Here is a 20,830-nt window from a genome sequence, read left to right as displayed (position 1 = left end):
AAACTATATATACATTAATCGCTAAAACGTATACCCAAATTTGTGTGGATAAAAATCAACTTTACGAGCGATTATTCATTATAACGGATTTTTTTAAGTTGTGTAACTACATCACCCAACTTTGAAATTAGTTAAATTCTTAGTACGAACCAAACTTATCGTCAGACTCTAGTTACAAAATGTACAAAGTCCTAAGAAGCAAAGTCCTAAAATACAAAGGTTAAATGCACCCGATCTAGTCCCATTTCCGAAGTTAAGCAACCTCGGGATTGGTTAGTACTTGGATGGATGAACGCCTAGGAATACCGATTATCGTAGGCAAAATAAGAAAACACAAAGTCTTAAATCACTGCCATTATGTGGGCATTTACACAAATTTCGAGGCCCTAGCTTGACCACATTTAAAGTTCTTACAGTAGGCTACTTATTGTCAGACTATATATTTATAAAATGTACAGGTACCAAACGCAGAGACAAATCCAAGTCTTTTCAATCAACCAAAGCCTTAAACCACTGTCAATATGTGACATGTACATTAATTTCGAGCTTCCAGCTTGACCACGCACTCCCTTGGAGAGACAACAACGGACACAGTCGGTTTATCAAGAGGTGGTGGGTTACTACCAATACTTCGCACTTTAAACTTCTGCAGAACCTTGACAAAGAACATGAAGACCTCGACCCTCGCCATGCTCTCCCCAAGGCAAAATCTTGACCCGATTCCGAAGGGAATAATCTTCTTGGAGTTCACAAACTTCCCGTTTTCGTCGATGTGCCGGTAAGGGTCGAACTTTTCGGGTTCCGGCCAATCGTTAGGGTCGAAATGAACGCCTTGAAGGTTCCCGTAAACCTGAACGCATAGAAATTACTGTTTTTAAAATACTTCTATCCATCTGTTTTATCGTAAGTGCCTAAAGAGAATAAAAATTAAACAATTTACCGATAGAACTAAAAACGTATTAAGTTATTCGTTGAGATGTATTAAATCGTTTCTTGAGTTAAGAAATATGACCTTGGTGCATCTAAACGTACATCAAAATATCATCCTTTAGACAAGAATGGTAAAACAACTTAAAGAGAGTTGAACTGATACCTTTAAAAAAAATATTTTAGTTAATTTCTATTTGGTTTTTAACGTTGCTCTTTGTATTAAATTGATCAATTATGTTATTTCATACCGGAAAACTGACTGTAATTTAATTTTATTAACTTTATCCGAAAGAAATAAGATGACATTAAATTTTACAAAGAGCACAGCAAAAATGACAGTTTCTGTTTTTTTACAATGCACCGAATAAGAAGTTTTATGGGCCTTTTAAGGTTATGTATGACTCTTTAATTTCACGAACACAAAGACAAGTGTTTTAAAGTTACTATAGACACAAAAATACGATATTATCCATCGAACATATATATACATATTACGATGATACTTGAGAAAGAAAAATAAGCAAAATTTATTTCATCCTGGCCACTATTGAGGTCTTAGTCGTCCAACCAACTTCTTTTTTATTAAACACTGATGCACTATTTGCTCCCCCTTAGCCTTGGTGCCTTAAGCAATAAGTACCTTTGTTGCTTTACGGTTTATTCAGCGTTAATTCTGATTTTTACTTTGCATATGTTTCGTTTAACAATCACTCACCGCTGTGTTCTTTGGAATAACATATCCGTAGAGTTCGACATCTTCAATGGTGAGATGTTGCGCGGCCAATGGAAGAATTGTTCGGAACCTCATTCCCTCCAGGATAAAGGCGCAAGCGAAAGGCATTTCTGCACGTTTTGACATTGTAACGATCCCAGAAGAACCTGGAGCATTAACAAAAGTTTAAACAAACTTACAAAAATCGTTTTAAGCTCTCGTAAGATAATGGTGTTATTTTCTTGTAAAAAACTAGAAGTTTTCACGATCCCAGAACAGCTTGATACATGGACACAATAGTCTCCGAATTTTTACTAAAATTTCTGGCCTAAAGCGACTTGACCTGATAACACGTAAGATGTATTTCTTTGATTTAAAAATATCAACATTTCGCTTTTTACAAACGTTTGGGCAATATGAGTCGAGTGAGACTACATAGAATTACCGAAGTCCGGAGTTCGACGTGCGCATGCGCAGTACCAAATTTCAAAACAGGGTCGCAAACTGTAAGTTGGAAAGATGGAAAAAAAGTGGAATATTTTCCAACCTCGTATTGCGGCTGGGTGAATTATATGAGTGTCCCACCCTATGGAGTGGATTACTGAATATGCACCTTATTATTTTAGTAAAGTAAATGGTGAAACACACGCTGGAGATTCGCAGCCGGACTCAGGACTCAACCAAGTCGCATATTTTGCCTGAGGCAGACTTTCATTTCTAGGCCTAAATCGAACTCTGGTTATTTGTAAACGACTCCGCAGCCCTGTACAGCAGATGAGCTAACCTACCTAAAACGTCGTTTATTTCTTTATCAATTTTCTTTTGGTGATCCGGGTGGTTGGTGTAGATCACAAAGAGCCAAGATAGGAGGCTACTAGTCGTATCCGTTCCAGCCATGAAAAAGTCCCGGCACATAACCGTCAACTGTTCTTCCTATGTAAGACATGTAACGCGATAAACAACTACAACGTACACAGGACAGGGGTCGCATTCTACGGCCCTCGGGTTAATTCTGCTGTTTATTGCCCTAATCAAGTTAAAATAGTTCAACTGTTGTCGGATGCAATTTAAACTAATGATAAAATTTTAGGCTTAACAAAAATGTTTTAAACTCAATAAAGTTTTTGGTAAATAAAACTATATAAATCATTTTAATAAAATTGGCATTAGCTATGCAGTTGCAGCTCTTTAACGTGTAGGTAGAGTATCCTTGGTGGAGAATAATATAAAAAATTATAGATACTAAAAAAAATGTTTTATGGACTCCAGAGTAAAATAAATGGAATGTCAATAATTTACAGAATTTATTATAAAACGATACAATCTGACCTAATATTTTGATAGTCATTCTATATAAATAAAAACCCTGGCTAGCTTACATTAAAATCTTGTTCTTTCGGTCGATTTCCATGGTTCTGTTCGAACAGAAACGTATCAATGTAGTCCTCTACATTTTCTTTGTCAAATATTTTTTTATGTTCTGCTATCCTTCTTTTAATTTCATCTAAAATAGATAAATCATATCAGAATTAAAAATGAATGTTGCATATATGTAACAAACGTTGTTAAAGGTTTATGTTAGAGTTTTTGGAATACAAAATCAATTACAAATATATTATCGAAACAAAGCGCATATTGTTCAAGTTGCCCAAATTGTCATTTTCGGGTGCGGTGAGACACATGACGCCTTTGGGCTAAAAACGTTTAAACAAAGTGTGCTAAAAAATCCTAGATTCTCGCCTGTCCTTTGTAACATGGACGTTCATTGCATGAAACAAAATAGTTCTTCGCAAAAAACTTTACACAACAGTTAACAGTGGAATGCGTCAATTTTATTAGTCCAGTATACCTACAGTCCTACATGGTTGTTCTATAAAACGGCGATGTTTCAATATGTCGCCAAGTTTCTACTGTTTTTATGTTTAGTTGGATTGCATATGTATATTTAAATATATATATTTACATATATAAACAGATTTCACTGTCCGCTGTGTATACTTTAAGCAAGTGTATTAAATAATACGTAACATTCAAATCGTGATGCATTCTGTCTACAAGTGGATGTATCTAAAACTAGTTCATACTTAGGATGTTCCCCATGTGTCCTTCGAATTTCCTTTGAGCTGCAGTGAAGTAAGGAACATAAGATAAAAAGTTGCAAATAAACATGACGCTCAACCTCGCTGCGTTCTCTGGGTCGGCGAACCTGCGTCAATGTCCAAAAAAAATCTAACTAAATGCTGTAAAATGAATAACTTGGTTAACCAACTAAGCTAGGATATCCGGTGACCAGCCCTGATGAAGTAGTATTTACCAAGGATTATTACATACTTGGTTTGTTATGTTATGGCATACTATTGTTATGACGTGTTGCTTTCTCTTATTTTGACGGTGAATTGATCTTTTTTAAATTTTAACAACTATGCTTTTTTAGCGAACTTAAAATTCAAACACATATAACTACGCCTTACATCTCATAAATATACCCGAAGTAATCGCAGACTAACCAAATCTGTCGATCAATGATGCAACCAAGGCAGACAAGAAAAAAACAACTAGCTGCAGCGAGGTTTGAACTCAAGACCTCGGGCATTGGAGTTTAGGTATATTCACAATAATTGATCTATTTCGTCCACTCATAAATTTTTGGTCATGATATGTTTTTTATACTAGTCAAACAAAGTATTACTTTTTTGTTTATTATACCAGAAAGATTACATTGTTTTTCATATAAAATTATAAACATAAACTCGTTATATTAAGTATGCAAAGACTGGTTTACATAGACGCTAGCCACAACTAATTTACACAGAACGTATTGTCTACGCAAACGGCCAATTTCGTCGTGCCTAACTGAAAGCGTCAAGTTAAAATATTTCAGCTTTCCGAGACTGAAAGCGTTTTTTTACGCTTCAAGTGCCGATGGTTATAAGTGTGAGCAAAGTTTTAGAAATTGAACTGGTAGACTAGCCCTGTTAAAATGTCAAACTATACACTCACATTAATGAGCAATTGAGCAAATACAGTGTTAAAATAGGCGCACAAGAGACGCGTTTTGCTTTAACCAATGAACGTCAAAATATATTTGGACGTTTTTCTGAATATTTCTTGTTTGACGCTTTCGGTTAGGATCGAGGAAATTTGCCGTTAACGCTGGCAACCCAGTATATGTGAATTGGCTGAAGCTAATCGCTTGGCGTCAGACAGTAACTCGAGGGTTGACTCTCGTTTTTACTCACAGCATAGCTATGGAATGCAGCAGCTTGTTATATTCTGGGTCGTCGTAATCTGCTCGGGTTCCAAACACGGTTTGCGTGACGATGTTGGAGGTCACCAGATACAATTTGTGCTTCATAAAAAACAAGCAAGTTTAGTAAGACGTACAGTGGGAATATCAAAGCCCAACTGTATGTTTGTATTTGTTTAGTTGATTAATTATTATAAATTTTGGTTAAATTTTGTAGTTAACATAATTACTGAAATTAACAAACAAAATTTAGGAAATAGACAAATGTTTAAAACTACTGTAAATTAATATTGTTCTATTGTGTTTCGTTTAATTATAAGTTTGCCATAAATTTTGGGTTTAATGATTTTATTCAATTAACAAAACATATTTTTATAAACGCAACGACATTTAAGATCCTGTAAGTATACCCTTCTTTACTTTGTTTCTTTAATTATAAGTTCGCTTTGATGTCTGTGTTAAACAACCTTAAAAAAAAAAAAAAACACAAATTTAGTAAGTGCGAAGTTGAATTTATTTCGTTTATTTTATGTTATTAATTTGGGATATTTTTGTCGTCAATCCAAATAACTTTTAATGTTGGAGAAAAACCTGTAAATCGACTTGGTTGTCAGAGCTTTGAACTTCGGCCAAATACTTCACGAACAGATCGCCTTCGTTGCCGATAAGAGTTTCCATTCTCTTGGTTGCAACTCCATGTCTTAATAAAGTTACAGCCATTAACGCCTATATGGATTTTTATAAAAGTACGTACAACGAACGATTTCACTTCAGCACAGAAGTATATTCCGTGGAATGTATCTATCAAAACCCAGACAAACCAATATTGTGATTAAATTATAATCTAGAGGTCGGAAACTTACACAACTACCGCTTCTACAAACTAAGCACGAAGCCATTACACACATTGTTTGGCTATTTTAACTAAGTATTTGTTTCCTAATTTATCCATCTCCTATAATACGGTACATGTTTGGCTTTTAAAGGAATCTTTAAAGCCTAAAGTTGTCGTACATAACCTAAATATATCACACAGCTTCGACAAATTAATATATCTCAACGTGCTTTATTAGGCTTCACATCGATTCGTTTAACCAAAGGTAATTGAGATAATGACCTAAGTCCAAGTCAAGTCATTTGTCCAAAAGACTGAAGTCAAGTCAAGGCAAGTCATTTCAAAACCGTATTTAAGTCAAGTCAGGCACTTAAGTCATTAAAACACTGCCATTATTACGCTTTACTTTATAGACGGATTTTCTATCAACTAACTAAAATGTAAAGATGACAACAAGCTTACTCTCGTAAATACTTGAGTGCAAAATGTTTTTGCGCCTTAAAATCTTCGCCGTAGTTCTTAAAAATCAGTCCCTTCCGTTTTGTCAATCTACAGAACAGCTCAGCCCATGGACGACCAGAGAATGTGTTTCCCTGCTTGACGAGAGCCTTAAGTCAATTAATGAGGGTTATGCAAACAGGTTAACAAGAACATTTAAACTAAAATGCACAATTATAAAACTTATGGGCTTTTCAAACCGGAAATTATTCGGGAAATTCTTTTAAATTCATTTGATGTTTGGTAGCAATTGATTGAATCGATACAAAATACCAAAAGTTATCTGTGATTTTAGAAAAAACACATTAGGAAAAATATATCGTGACATTTTAGTCGAGTATTCACTAAACTGTTATGAAGAAATGATTACCTTTTTTAAAATTAAAATGCTACTGATTGCGTTGAAAACTTCTAATTATGATTTGTTTCAGGCGGCCAAAAATATCACTATCCGTTATGGGTTTGCGTAATCAACGTCATCTTGAAGCTAACCTATAATTATTAGTGAAACGAGATGTTGTGACATATAAAAATATAGAACATGCATAATTCACTTTTCTATTCCTACCGAAAAGCGTTTTCTACTTAGAATACTTGTTTGATAATAGCTCACCTGATTTACGCACTCAAAGTCGTTGAGAATCACACAACTAGTTGTTCCCATTCGAACTGACATAACAGGTCCATACTTAAGACTCCACCTCTTGAAATCTATTCCAGGCTGATCTGACAGAAAAGGGACAACTCCAACCAGAGGAAGTCCTTTAGGACCTGGTGGGAATTTTGGATGCGGAGTCCGGCGCCAGTTTATGAAGAACAACACGCAAAAAATAAAAAGCAAATTCCAGGCGCTTAATGAGTATAACTGATCAGCAAAACTTTCAGCCAGCTCGTACAAAGCCATGCTCTTAAATAAATACAGCAAAGTTAAAGTTAGCTATAGACTCGGAACCACTGGAATGCACTGCTGTATCCCGAGGCTGGAGTTAATGGTTAACAGCATTCATGTTGATAGGCTTAAACGAACTTGTGGATTGACCGAATGTTTGTGTTGTGTTAACACAAGATATGTAGTGCGCTGAGTCTGCACAAACTACTGGATACTGGAATCCACGGCTATATCCGGAGGCTGCAGTTCATAGTTTAACGAGCGTCACGTTTAATCTATAAACTTGTAGCGTCGCCGCTTGTTTCTGCCAACTCATGTTGTGGTTTGCATCGAGTCTGCACTAACGATGTAACTCATAAAATGAAGATAAAGATATTAAATATTAGCCCGAGACCATGACCACCCGCCCCTACCCATCCTCCAAGGGTATTTCTGCGCAAATCAACTAAATGCGAAACAGCCAAACGCTTGTTTCAGCTTTTGACTTTTCAAACCCTTAAAGAAAATTTATTGATTTTTATCTTATACCTATTGGTGTAACACGGTTCAGAAAAATCAATTATTTTTGAGCTTTTGGTAAGTACATTGCTTAAGGCCCGTTTACACTACAGCTGCACTGAGCTGAGCAAAGCGTAATTTACATTTAAATTCTATTGTGGCGAGCTTTTAACGCTTTACTAAACTCAAACACCATGCAGCTGAAAAAAAATACGCTTTGGAGCGATTTTCACGCTTTGCTAAACTCAAGCCCAGTGCAGCTATAGAAAAACGTTACGCTTTGGAGCGATTTTCACGCTTTGCTAAACTTAAGCCCAGTGGAGCTATAAAAACACGTTAGGTTTTGGGGCGTTTTTTACGCCAAGCGCAGCTCACTTCAGCTGTAAATTTCACGCTTAGTGCAGCTCAGCTCCGCTCAGTGCAGCTGTATTGTAAATGGGCCTTTAAATTCCAACAGAAAATGTGCGGTCTTTATAAAACCATAAAAAGTATTGATGGGCGCTGTTTATCAGAGCCAGAGCCAGAGCCCAACTCTATATCATGAAATTCAGTAAAATTTTTAACATTTGTTAATTATCTTTGGGACCTGGTGAAAATTTGGAATGAGCAGTCCAGTTTATAAAGAACAACTTACGCTGAAAATAAAACTAAATTTCATACGCTTAATGGACATAACTGATCGTCAAAACTTCCAGCCAGCTCGTACAAAGCCATATTGTGAAATGCAGCGAAATTTATGTGGCTTAGACTGGAGCAACTGGAATACACTTCTATATCCCAAGGCTGGAGTTAATGGTTAACAGCATTCATGTTCATGGGCTTATAAGAACTTGTGGATTGACCGCTTGTTTGTGTTAATACAAGGTGTGGATTGTGCTGAGTCTGCAACTTTACAAACTTAACGTTGCTGGTTGCTGATCAGTAGCGCGATTGGAATGAAACGAACACCATCCACCTTTTATGGAGTTCCGAACTGTCACTATCTAACGGTGTTACGATGACTTTACCTAACTTGACTTAAGTGCACTTAGAGCAAGTGACCTATGACTTATGACTTCAACATAAGTCATTGGTTCTCCACCTCGGGTGCTGATTTTTTTCTCAACCCTTTTGTAAAGATAAGAGTGGAATAAATTCAATTAAAACTTCCTACAAAATGCTGAGTTGATATGTGTTTTTCCAGTTCCGTTAATTGTGAAATTATAGTGATTTACCACCATGGAAAAATCTTGTAGGGGTGCCGCAATCTATTTATTATTTATGAAGGGTACCGCAAGCCATAAAAGGTTGAGAACCACTGACAAAAGTCATTGAGTCAAATGACTTGGGTTAAAATAATTGGTTTTATTTAACATTTTTTAGGTGATTTTTGTCCTAATTTTTTACGTTAAACAATTACCTTGCTATTTATTTTTTTGTTTTTTTAGTTTAGTTATTGCTCATATTTGCAGTGTTACCGTTATTGACGTTTTATTTATCACTGGTGTTTCTCGGAGTTGACTTGCTTTAATAACGCATTGACTGGGACTCAGGCATTTTAAATTGACTCGTGTAAAACACTGCTATTTAAATGTAAGGTTTTGGTAGGCTACTGCCACAGAGGACATCACTGACTTTTTGTTTACATCGTTAACCTAATTACTATTCCAAATTGTTAGCTATTATTTGATGAATCCTGGAAAATATTACATGAATTAGGTTTATATATAGCACATGTATAGTCCATATATGATAATACCAAATACAAAACGCTACACAAAATTCAAATATTTGGTAATTTTATCAAAATGCAAAAATAGTGATTATATATTGTTAAATTAAAAAAGGCCATATTTTTATTTCTGTTGTACAGTCTTACGTAATACTTTTGTTTCGATAAATTTACTCCCCAAATCCGTTATTTTACTGTACATAAATCCATCTGCTTTTAATGAATGTTTTGCTCACATTTTTTTTTAGTGGGAAAGCACCAAATGACTTAAACATGTTTTTGAAATGACTTAAACATATCTTGGGGGCGATCAACTGCCAAAATTGGGTGATTTTCTCATTTGGTGATTTTCGTGTGCCTCGCGCACCCCTAATGAAGCAATTCGGTATTTTTCAATGAAATATCACCGAAACAACATGAAGATAGTAGTGTAATGTTGATCGCACGAAGCGCGAAAAGTATTGAGTTTTATTTGGTTGAATTGGCTAAGCTGTAATTTAGAAGACCTTTTAGCATTGGGCACACAACAAATTGCTCGTGCTCGACACATTGTTTTTTACCGAGCTGATTTTTATACGCTTGTTGTGAGGGCATTGACTCCACAGTTGTAAGGCTGCAAAGAAACCACGTAAAAATAGCAAGCGCAAAAATTAAACATTGCAAACATTGATTTATCGTGTTTCAAAAGATGTGACGGCACACAATACAACGGTATTATTGCCAAAACAGTGTAGATTCGCGCGAAACACTTCGAGTCCCCCTGTTGCTAGCCTGTTATCATATATAAATATGGCTAAAAATAGTTCGAACGAAGGATAACTTTTATCGTTTATATAATTATATGTCAGCAAAATTGTAATTAAATAGGGCCGTTTTACCTTTCGTAATATGAAAACATTCAATGGCACTCAAAGAGAATTTGTGCTAATAAGGCGTGAAAAGAATAAAACAGAAGATTGGCACGGAGCACGAAAATTTTTGGCTGTTTCAGCAAGTGGCCAAAAAACAGAGTTTATACAGCCGGTAGAAGTGTTGCCCAACCCAAAAATCACTGCAAAGAGCTCGCGACCCCCTAAGAATTGCTCGTCACCCCCCTAGGGGCCCCCCGGTTAAGAACCGCTGTTCTAGTGTGTAAATGTTGGAAAATCAATTGTAGTCTATCCAGGGTCCCATCAGTTTTAAAACGCTCCAGCCTCGGGACCAGTTAGATTTTGAAACGCAAATCAATATATGGTTAAATAATAATCTGAACAAGTTGTTTAAATCCGGGATGGGCAAATAAAACCTACATTAAACAGAGTTCACGTTTAATCCATGTTAGATCCTTATCTCCGCGCAAAACGATAACAAACAAGCACTTCTTTTTTATTTAGTAAGTGAACTGGCGATGTACAACGACCTTCCCATAAACCAATATTGAAGCAAGGGAAAAATAAATGAAGAAAGCGAAAGAAAAAGGTTTCCCTCAGAAGAAATGTCAACCTTGCTGTTACGATCTTATGTGAATTTACAAAAATATTAAAAATATAACCGAGAAAGCTTGTTTAGTCCGATAACCAATCCTGTTCGTAATATGTCGTGTTTAAAACCCTAAACTTAAGTTCTAAAATACTGTTTTTTCGGTCGTATACTTGCTTAAACAAAAAAATTGGGGCCGATTTATAAAGATGTTGTAAAATAATTTTTAGAAAGCTGTTTCTGATATACTGTATAACGTATTATGTATTATATTCAATATTCGCTAAACAAATCACAACCAGTAACGATATATAGTTGCAATTTAGATCTTAAAAACCTAACAGTGTTTTTATAGAATTTATTTAAATGTAGAATTTTAGAAAAGCTAGTTTGTAAGGTTTTATTTGGTAAGGTTGTGTGTCTGTTTATATAGTCTACTAAAAAGAAGTTTGTATTTACGTTTATCACAAATTGCACAAAACCATCTCTAAAGATATAGCCTATATAATTTCTGCTAACACATATTAGATTTAGGATAGTACTTAGACCAAAGATGTACGGCCAAAATTTCATTTTGAGGACCCTTAATTTTGTTTAGCGGTCACCAAAGCAAAAACCTAAAAAATAACCTACAAGTTAAAGTTTTATGTGCAGACGTAGGTAATAATAAATGGATTTAGGAACACTAAATCGTATTATGATCCTGTTGACTTTGAGGCAATTACAACCCGGAAACACAAGTAAGATGTTCGTTTAAAGTTTAAAGTAATAGTTTGCATTAGTAGTGTAAAGCTTCTGTTTTTTATTTGATTTTCAGATTTTTTAGAATTTCGCCAGAGAGTTACACTTGGGCGACAGATAGGCATTACTAAACAACTTATTATAGTATGTACATATATATATTATATAGGAACGACAAAAATATCCTCATCAACCAACAGAAATGCATTTAAAGAGGGTGAAAGTGTGAGTCTTTATTGCAACACCAAGTACCAACAGGAACTGAACGCAACATTTACTTGGACCATTCCACGTCATCGAAATGACGTCATGCTAAATAGGTCAACTTTATTCATGGAAAAAGTAACGAAATATGACGGTGGAAAATATACTTGCCACACTACTGATGTGTTTGGAAAATACAAGACTGGAGTAGAAATTGATATTTTATGTAAGTAAGCTATTATGACTTTATGTGAGTGAACAGATAACTATAATGCTATTTAGTAAATACACCATACAAACAGGTTATATCGGTACTCGTCCGATACCCTGCTGCTATCGGTGCCGATTAGACAAGTTTAATTTCTTTATTTCAGCAAAGGCTAGTGGTCTAACTCATCGTTTTTACCTTAAAAGGTATATATATTTTTTTCTGGCATTTTAAGAAACGAAAATGTGTCACAAAGATTTATATTTGCAATGAAGGTAAAAAATTGTGTAAGCCTATCGCGGATATTGCTTTGATGGACCCGAAGCAACCGGACAAGCAGTTCACGTGCAAGTGCAGAAAGCACCTATATAACACACAATATATATAGACAATCACAGATGGACAAATATGATAAATTAATTATACGTTGTAATTAGCCTTAGGGATGTCAGAAATTTGATATTTTATTCATATAACTGATATTTTGAGCAAAACATTTATATTGTGAGCAAAAACTATCAGATGTGATATCAAATGATGCTTTTACCGTGTTCAAATAAGAAAAATTAATCAAATTGCAAAGTACGATGTTAATGATTTTCAGGCTATTTGGCCGAAATTGGCTTTTGCACTTGCACGTGAACTGCTTGTCCTTTTTCTTTCGGGTCCATCGAAGCAATAAAGCCTATACCTATCGATTTTATCTATTTTGCTTTTTGGCCATAGTAATGACGTCATTTGGTACCGGTTTGCTTCGCGATTATATTAGCTTAAAATATCGGCATCGGAATAAAACACTAAGTATATCGGGCGTCATTATTTGCAAGAAAGTATAAGTTCCAAATTTTGTATTTGGAGTAAAGATAAAAGCTTAAAGCGGTTCTTTTGAGGGTTCCTCATGGATATAATATAGACATCAGACAAACCAAAAACAGAAACCTTAAAACCCTTACAGCTAAGCAATTCCAGGTTAAGATTTAAAATATCTGCACTCTAATACAACTTCTAAATAAGTTTGACTCCCTGATCTATATTTAGCTCCCAGAATGAGTCGTTCCAATATGAATTGATTTTAAAAAAATTCGGTTTTATTAAACTTATGTAGATCTGCATTTAAAGTGCAAGTATCACATTTTCTCAATTCTAGTTAAATGTTTTATTTTAAAAACTACTACTAAATATTTTTAAAGTGTTTTACAATTAGAAAACATTGCGTTGGAAAACTCTAAACTCTAAAGTATGGTGTACATGAATTCTAGACTATCGTATATGTCATCAAGAATTCGATAATTTTAGAGAATAATATTAGTTAAACACTACATACTCACTAACTGAGGAATTTGTTCTCATCCTTTGTCCCCGTGAATTGCTCAAAAAAAAAATAAAATCACCTTAGAACATTAAAAGAAACTAAACTACTAAGAAAAGTATAAGACTGCTAATCACCTTTCTCAATATTCTTTTTTTGAAAATTAGAATTTCAAAACGTAGGGAATATCCACTCGACAAGTTAAGTACATTTGTACTCAAGGACGATTATAATTATCATAATTATAGTTACAAGTAAGTAAATTAAAATTCGAATCGAAAATATCTTCCAAAGTGGAAAGGTTAAATGCAATACAAGCATCAAACTAAAGTATATTTACATTAATCGCTAAAACGTACACCCAAAATTGTGTGGATAAAAATTAATTTTACGAGCGATTATTCATTATAACGTATTTTTTTCAAGTTGTCTAACTACATCACCCAACTTTGTGAAGCTTTTTATTGGTATTAGGTCCTTCGGGTATAGTAATATGGAAACCTTAACCTTAACCTTGTGAAAAACATGGTTCCCAAACAACGGGCCTTACAAGTGGAAATTAGTTAATTCTTAGTACGAACCAAACTGATCGTCAGAGTTATACAATGTACAAAGTCCAAAAAAAGGGTTAAATCAGTGTTTCTTAAACAAGTGAATGGTTCACCCAGGGTGAATAAAATTTTTGCAGGGGTGAATAAGGGCGAACCGTGAGAAATTAATGAAAACAACCTAAATCATTTTGTGCTGTTACATATAGACGAGATAGTTTTACCATATCGTGAGACAAGGGTGAATGAAATCTGGAGATATATGCTAGGGGTGAACAAAACAAAAAAAACTTTAAGAAGCACTGGGTTAAATGCACCCGATCTCGTCCCATCTCGGAAGTTAGGCAACCTCGGGATTGGTTAGTTGGTTAGTACTTGGATGGGTGACCACCTAGGAATACCAAAAGTCGTAGGCGATATAAGAAAAAAAACAAAGTCTTAAATCACTGCCATTATGTGAGATTTACATTAATTCGATACTCTAGCTTGACCACATTTAAAGTCCTAACCGTACTAATTGTCAGATACAGTTATACAATGTACAGGTACCAAACGCATAAATGTACAGGTACCAAACGCAGAGTCAAACCAAAGTCTTATCAATCAACCAAAGCCTTAAACCACTGGCAATATGTGACATGTACATTAATTTCGAGCTTCCAGCTTGACCACGCACTCCCTTGGAGAGACAACAGCCGTCGCAGTTGGTTTATCAAGAGGTGGTGGGTTACTACCAACACTTCGCACTTTAAACTTCTGCAGAACCTTGACAAAGAACATAAAGACCTCGACCCTCGCCATGCTCTCTCCAAGGCAAAATCTTGAACCGATTCCGAAGGGAATGATCTTCTTGGAGTTTACAAACTTCCCGTTTTCGTCGATGTGCCGGTAAGGGTCGAACTTTTCGGGTTCTGGCCAATCGTGAGGGTCGAAATGAACACCTTGAAGGTTCCCGTAAACCTGAGCAAATCAAAATAACTGTTTATCTAAAAAAATCTCCTCGATTTTTCTATAAATGCGTGATGATATAGATTCTAAACTAAAACAGTTTACAGATACAACTAACACCTATAGAAAGCGAGTTATTTTTTAATCTTTATTCGAGTTAAGAGAAGATATTCTGGGCGATTAAAATGTTAAAAATACCTTGAAAGGCAGTTGATCCTTTTATAAGACGAAGCTAAAAAAGCCAGTTATTTTTCATAAGATTTTTTGACATTGTTTTTCATATTACAAATTTCAGTTTGGTCATTTTTAAGGCGAATGAGTGATAAAGCTTCTTTTAGTTTGAAGATGAACTGTTTATGTTTGAGTGGGTTCACACTATCAGCATGTTAAAGTTTATAAAGAGGACAGCGAAAACAACATATTTTTTACAAGGCACCAAATAGAAAGTTTTTATGGGCCTTTTAAAGATACTGGACCTTAATTTAACAAATCCAAATGTCCTATAGTTACCCCATCTGTGTTTAGCTTTGCAAATGGTTCGTTTAACAATTACTCACCGCTGTGTTCTTTGGAATAACATATCCGTAGAGTTCGACATCTTCAATGGTGAGATGTTGGGCAGCCAATGGAATAATTGTTCGGAACCTCATTCCCTCCAGAATAAAGGCGCAAGTGAAAGGCATTTCTGCACGTTTGGACATTGTAACGATCCCAGAAGAACCTGGAGCATTAACAAAAGTTTAAACAAACTTACAAAAATCGTTTTAAGCTCTCATAAGATAATGGTGTTATTTTTTTGTAAAAAACTAGAAGTTTTCACGATCCCAGAACAGCTTGATACATGGACACAATAGTTTCCGAATTTTTACTAAAAACTATCAACATTTCGCTTTTTACAAACGTTTGGGCAATATGAGTCGAGTAAGACTACATAGAATTACCGAAGTCCTGAGTTCGACGTGCGCATGCGCAGTACCAAATTTGCTGGGTGAATTTTATGACTGTCCCACCCTATGGAGTGGATTACTCAATATGCACCTTATTTTAGTAAAATCAATGGTGAAACACATGCTGTAGATTCGCAGCCGGACTCAGGACTCAACCAAGTCGCATATTTTGCCTGAGGCGGACTTTCCTTTTTAGGCCTAAATCGAACTCTGGTTATTTGTAAACGACTCCGCAGCCCTGTACAGCAGATAAGCTAACCTACCTAAAACGTCGTTTATTTCTTTATCAATTTTCTTTTGGTGATCCGGGTGGTTGGTGTAGATCACAAAGAGCCAGGTAAGAAGGCAACTAGTCGTATCCGTTCCAGCCATGAAAAAGTCCCGGCACATAACCGTCAACTGTTCTTCCTATGTAAGACATGTAACGCGTTAAACAACTACAACGTATACAGGACAGGGGTCGCATTCTACGGCCCTCGGGTTAATTCTTCTGTTTATTGCCCTAATCAAGTTAAAATAGTTCAACTGTTGTCGGATGCAATTTAAACTAATGATAAAATTTTAGGCTTAACGAAAATGTTTTAAACTCAATAAAGTTTTTGGTAAATAGAACTATATAAATAAATTAAATAACGTTGGCATTAGCTACGCAGTTGCAGCTCTTTAACGTGTAGGTAGAGTATCCTTGGTGGAGAATAATATAAAAAATTATAGATACTAAAAAAATGTTTTATGGGATCCAGAGCCGTCCCCCTCGTGTTTTTTTTCCAAATTGAGAAAACTATACAGAATTTCACGATGCGGCTGAGTAATACTATGCCAACACCTGGTATATACGATGTAAGTAGTGTTTTAAACTCTAAAATATAACTATAAGCAATATAAAATATGCAAAAATGTCTTTAAAATTAATGGATTGTCAATAATTTACAGAATTTATTATAAAACGATGCAATCTGACCTACTATTTTGATAGTCATTCTATGCAAATAAAACCCCTGGCTAACTTACATTAAAATCTTGTTCTTTCGGTCGATTTCCATGGTTCTGTTCGAACAGAAACGTATCAATGTAGTCCACTACATTTTCTTTGTCAAATATTTTTTTATGTTCTGCTATCCTTCTTTTAATTTCATCTAAAATAGATAAATCATATCAGAATTAAAAATGAATGTTGCATATATGTAACAAACAACAGTTTATGTCGTTACGATTTTGTGCACAGATTACAAAGTTACGTCGTAAGGTGGTGTCACTAAATTAAGGAAAAACATGAAGTTGCAATGAAGTTAACTTAAAAAAGCCAAACAGTTCGTCTATGTTGTTAAAGTTTTATGTTAGAGTTTTTACAATACAAAATCAATTACAAATATCTTATCGAAACAAAGCGCATGTTCAAGTTGCCCAAATTGTCATTTCCGGGTGAGGTGAGACGCATGACGCCTTTGGGCTAAAAACGTTTAAACAAAGTGTGCTAAAAAATCCTAGATTCGCGCCTGTCCTTTGTAACATGGACTTTCATTGCATGAAACAAAATAGTTCTTCCCAAAAAACTTTACACAACAGTTAACAGTGGAATGCGTCAATTTTATTAGTCCAGTATACCTACAGTCCTACATGGTTGTTCTATAAAACGGCGATGTTTCAATATGTCGCCAAGTTTCTACTGTCCGCTCTACATACTTTAAGCAGGTGTATTAAATAATACGTAACATTCAAATCGTGATGCATTTTGTCTACAAGTGGATGTATCTAAAACTAGTTCATACTTAGGATGTTCCTCATGTATCCTTCGAATTTTCTTTGAGCTGCAGCGAAGTAAGGAACATGAGATAAAAAGTTGCAAATAGACATGACGCTCAGCCTCGTTGCGATCTCTGGGTCGGCAATCCTGCGTCAATGTTCAAAAAAAATCTAACTAAATGCTGTAAAATGAATAACTTGGTTAACCAACTAAGCTAGGATATCCGGTGACCAGCCCTGATGAAGTAGTATTTACCAAGGATTATTACATACTTGGTTTGTTATGCTATGGTATTGTTATGACGTGTTGCTTTCTCTTATTTTGAAGGTGAATTGATTTTTTTTTAATTTTAACAACTATGCTTTTTTAGCGAACTTAAAATTCAAACACATATAATTACGCCTTACGTCTCATAAATATACCCGAAGTAATCGCAGACTAACCAAATCTGTCGATCAATGATGCAACCAAGGCAGACAACAAAAAAACAACTAGCTGCAGTGAGGTTTGAACTCAAGACCTCGGGCATTGGAGTTTAGGTATATTCACAATAATTTAACTATTTCGTCTACTCATAAATTTTTGGTCATGATATGTTTTTTATACTAGTCAAACAAAGTATTACTTTTTTGTTTATTATACCAGAAAGATTACATTGTTTTTCATAAATTATAAAAATGAACTCGTTATATTAAGTATGCCAAGACAGGTTTACATAGACACTAGCCACATCCAATTTACACAGAACGTCTAGTCTACGCAAACGGCAAATTTCGTCGTGCCTAACTGAAAGCGTCAAGTTAAAATATTTCAGCTTTCCGAGACTGAAAGCGTTGTTTTACGCTTCAAGTGCCGATGGTTATAAGTGTGAGCAAAGTTTTAGAAATTAAACTGGTAAACTAGCCCTGTTAAAATGTCAAACTATATACTCACATTAATGAGCATATACAGTATTAAAGTAGGCGCACACGAGATGCGTTTTTCGTTAACTAATAAACGTCAAAATATATATTTGGATATTTTTCTGAATATTTTTGCTTCGACGCTTTCGGTTAGGAGCGAGGAAATTTGACGTTAAAGCTGGCAACACAGTATATGTGAATTGGCTGAAGCTAACGATTGGCGTCAGACAGTAAGCCAGGTTTGGCTCTCGTTTTTTACTCACAGCATAGCTATGGAATGCAGCAACTTGTTATTATCTGGGTCGTCGTAATCTTCTCGGGTTCCAAACACGGTTTGCGCGACGATGTTGGAGGTCACCAGATACAATTTGTGCTTCATAAAAAACAAGCAAGTTTAGTAAGACGTGGTGGGAATACCAAAGCCCAACTGTATGTATGTTTTTTGTTTAGTTGATTAATTATTATAAATTTTGGGTAAATTTTGTAGTTAACATAATTATTGAAATTAACAAACAAAGTTTAGGAAATACATAAATGTTTAAAAATACTGCAAATTAATATAGTTCTATTGTGTTTCGTTTAATTCAAGTTTCTCGTAAAATTTGGGTTTTATGATTTTATTCAATTAACAAAACATATTTTTATAAACGCAATGACGTTAAAGATTCTGTAAGTATGACCTTCTTCAATTTGCTTCTTTAATTATAAACTCGCTTTTATGGTTGTGTTTAACAACGTTATTTAATTCAACAAAAAAACAATTTTAGTAAGAGCGAATACGTTTGAAATTCCATAAGTATAAAATAGGTTAAAATTATTTCGTTTATTATATGTTATCAATTTGGGATATTTTTATCGTCAATCTAAATAACTTTTAATGTTGAAGACAAACCTGTAAATCGACTTGGTTGTCAGAGTTTTGAACTTCGGCCAAATACTTCACGAACAGATCGCCTTCGTGGCCAATAAGAGTTTCCATTCTCTTGGTTGCAACTCCATGTCTTAATAAAGTTACAGCCATTAACGCCTATATGGATTTTTATAAAAGTACGTACAACGAACGATTTCACTTCAGCACAGAAGTATATTCCGTGGAATGCTTCTATCAAATCCCAGACAAACCAATATTGTGATTAAATTATAATCTAGAGGTCGGAAACTTACACAACTACCGCTTCTACCAACTAAGCACGAAGCCATTACACACATTGTTTGGCTATTTTAACAAAGTATTTGTTTTCTAATTTATCCATCTCCTATAGTACGGTACATGTTTGGCTTTTAAAGGAATCTTCAAAGCCTAAAGTTGTCGTGCATAACCTAAATATAAAAACAGCTTCGACAAATTAATATATTTCAATGTATTTTAGTATTGGACACACTAAGTCCAAGTTAAGTAATTTGTTCCAAAGACTTAAGTCGAGTCAAGGCAAATCATTTGAAAACCGCATTTAAGTTAAGTCAGGCACTTAAGTCATTCCAACACTAACATTATTACATTTTATTTTACAGATGGATTTTCTATCAACTAAAATGTAAAAATAACAACAAGCTTACTCTCGTAAATACTTGAGGGCGAAATGCTTTTGCGCCTTAAAATCTTCGCCGTATAGTTCTTAAAAATCAGTCCCTTCCGTTTTGTCAATCTACAGAACAGCTCAGCCCATGGACGACCAGAAAATGTGTTTCCCTGCTTGACGAGTGCCTGCAATTAATTAATGAGGGTTATATTAACAGGTTAACAAGAACATTTAAATTAAAAAGCACAAATATATAATTTATCGGCTTTTTGAACCGGAAAATTATTCGGGAAATTGTTTTAAATTCCTTTGATGTTTGGTAGCAATTAATTGTAATTATCGATAAAAATACCAAAAGTTATCTGTGATTTTTAGAAAAAAACACATTAGGAAAAACATATCGTGACATATTAGTCGAGTATTCACCAAACCGCTGTAAAGAAATTATTACCTTTTTTTCAAATTAAAATGCTACTGATTGCGTTGAAAACTTCTACTTATGATTTGTTTCAGGCGGCCAAAAATATTACTATCCGTTATGGGTTTACGTAATCAACGTCATCTTGAAGCTAACCTATAATTATTAGTGAAACGATATGTTGTGACATATAATAATATAGAACATGCATAATTCACTTTTCTATTCCTGCGGAAAAGCGTGCTAAGAATACTTGATTATTAATAGCTCACCTGATTTACGCACTCAAAGTCGTTGAGAATGACACAACTAGTTGTTCCCATTCGAACTGACATAACAGGTCCATACTTAAGACTCCACTTCTTGAAATCTATTCCAGGCTGATCCGATAGAAATGGGACAACTCCAACCAGAGGAAGTCCTTTAGGACCTGGTGGGAATTTGGGATGCGGAGTCCGACGCCAGTTTATGAAGAACAACACGCAGAAAATAAAAAGCAAATTCCAGGCGCTTAATGAGCATAACTGATCGGCAAAACTTTCAGCCAGCTCGTACAAAGCCAT

The 20,830-nt window shown here is 34.9% G+C and overlaps 2 protein-coding genes across 2 annotated transcripts; both read right to left on the bottom strand.

Annotated features, from left to right (window-relative positions):
- Positions 1-535: 535 nt before the first annotated feature.
- On the bottom strand, positions 536-7,126 carry LOC146170367 (cytochrome P450 2B1-like). The gene is made up of 9 exons (XM_083388481.1): positions 6,836-7,126; positions 6,187-6,332; positions 5,481-5,589; positions 4,882-4,991; positions 3,727-3,848; positions 3,022-3,146; positions 2,431-2,575; positions 1,646-1,809; positions 536-850 (listed from the first exon to the last, which is right to left on the bottom strand). The coding sequence occupies exons 1-9, from the start codon at positions 7,124-7,126 to the stop codon at positions 536-538; spliced, it is 1,527 nt and encodes a 508-aa protein (XP_083244607.1).
- Positions 7,127-14,433: 7,307 nt separating this feature from the next.
- Positions 14,434-20,830, bottom strand: LOC146170366 (cytochrome P450 2B1-like). The gene is made up of 8 exons (XM_083388469.1): positions 20,540-20,830; positions 19,222-19,356; positions 18,593-18,702; positions 17,453-17,574; positions 16,695-16,819; positions 15,947-16,091; positions 15,294-15,457; positions 14,434-14,748 (listed from the first exon to the last, which is right to left on the bottom strand). Exons 1-8 carry the CDS (start codon positions 20,828-20,830, stop codon positions 14,434-14,436), a joined length of 1,407 nt encoding a protein of 468 aa, XP_083244595.1.

Source organism: Ascidiella aspersa, chromosome 1, assembly GCF_963924565.1.
Source record: "Ascidiella aspersa chromosome 1, kaAscAspe10.2, whole genome shotgun sequence".
NCBI lineage: Eukaryota > Metazoa > Chordata > Ascidiacea > Phlebobranchia > Ascidiidae > Ascidiella > Ascidiella aspersa.
The sequence above is the reverse complement of the archived record's forward strand: the minus strand, read 5'-3'. Positions and strand labels throughout refer to the sequence as shown.

Excerpts from the sequence above, each read along its gene's own strand:
- LOC146170367 (XM_083388481.1), bottom strand. The coding sequence starts at position 7,126 with ATGGCTTTGTACGAGCTGGCTGAAAGTTTTGCTGATCAGTTATACTCA. Across the intron at positions 6,333-6,835 it reads ACTTTGAGTGCGTAAATCAG|GCTCTCGTCAAGCAGGGAAA; the intron begins GTGAGCTATTAT and ends AATTGACTTAAG. Across the intron at positions 1,810-2,430 it reads AGAAATAAACGACGTTTTAG|GTTCTTCTGGGATCGTTACA; the intron begins GTAGGTTAGCTC and ends TTAATGCTCCAG.
- LOC146170366 (XM_083388469.1), bottom strand. The coding sequence starts at position 20,830 with ATGGCTTTGTACGAGCTGGCTGAAAGTTTTGCCGATCAGTTATGCTCA. Across the intron at positions 16,820-17,452 it reads ATACATGAGGAACATCCTAA|ATGAAATTAAAAGAAGGATA; the intron begins GTATGAACTAGT and ends TATCTATTTTAG. Across the intron at positions 14,749-15,293 it reads TTATTCCAAAGAACACAGCG|GTTTACGGGAACCTTCAAGG; the intron begins GTGAGTAATTGT and ends TGATTTGCTCAG.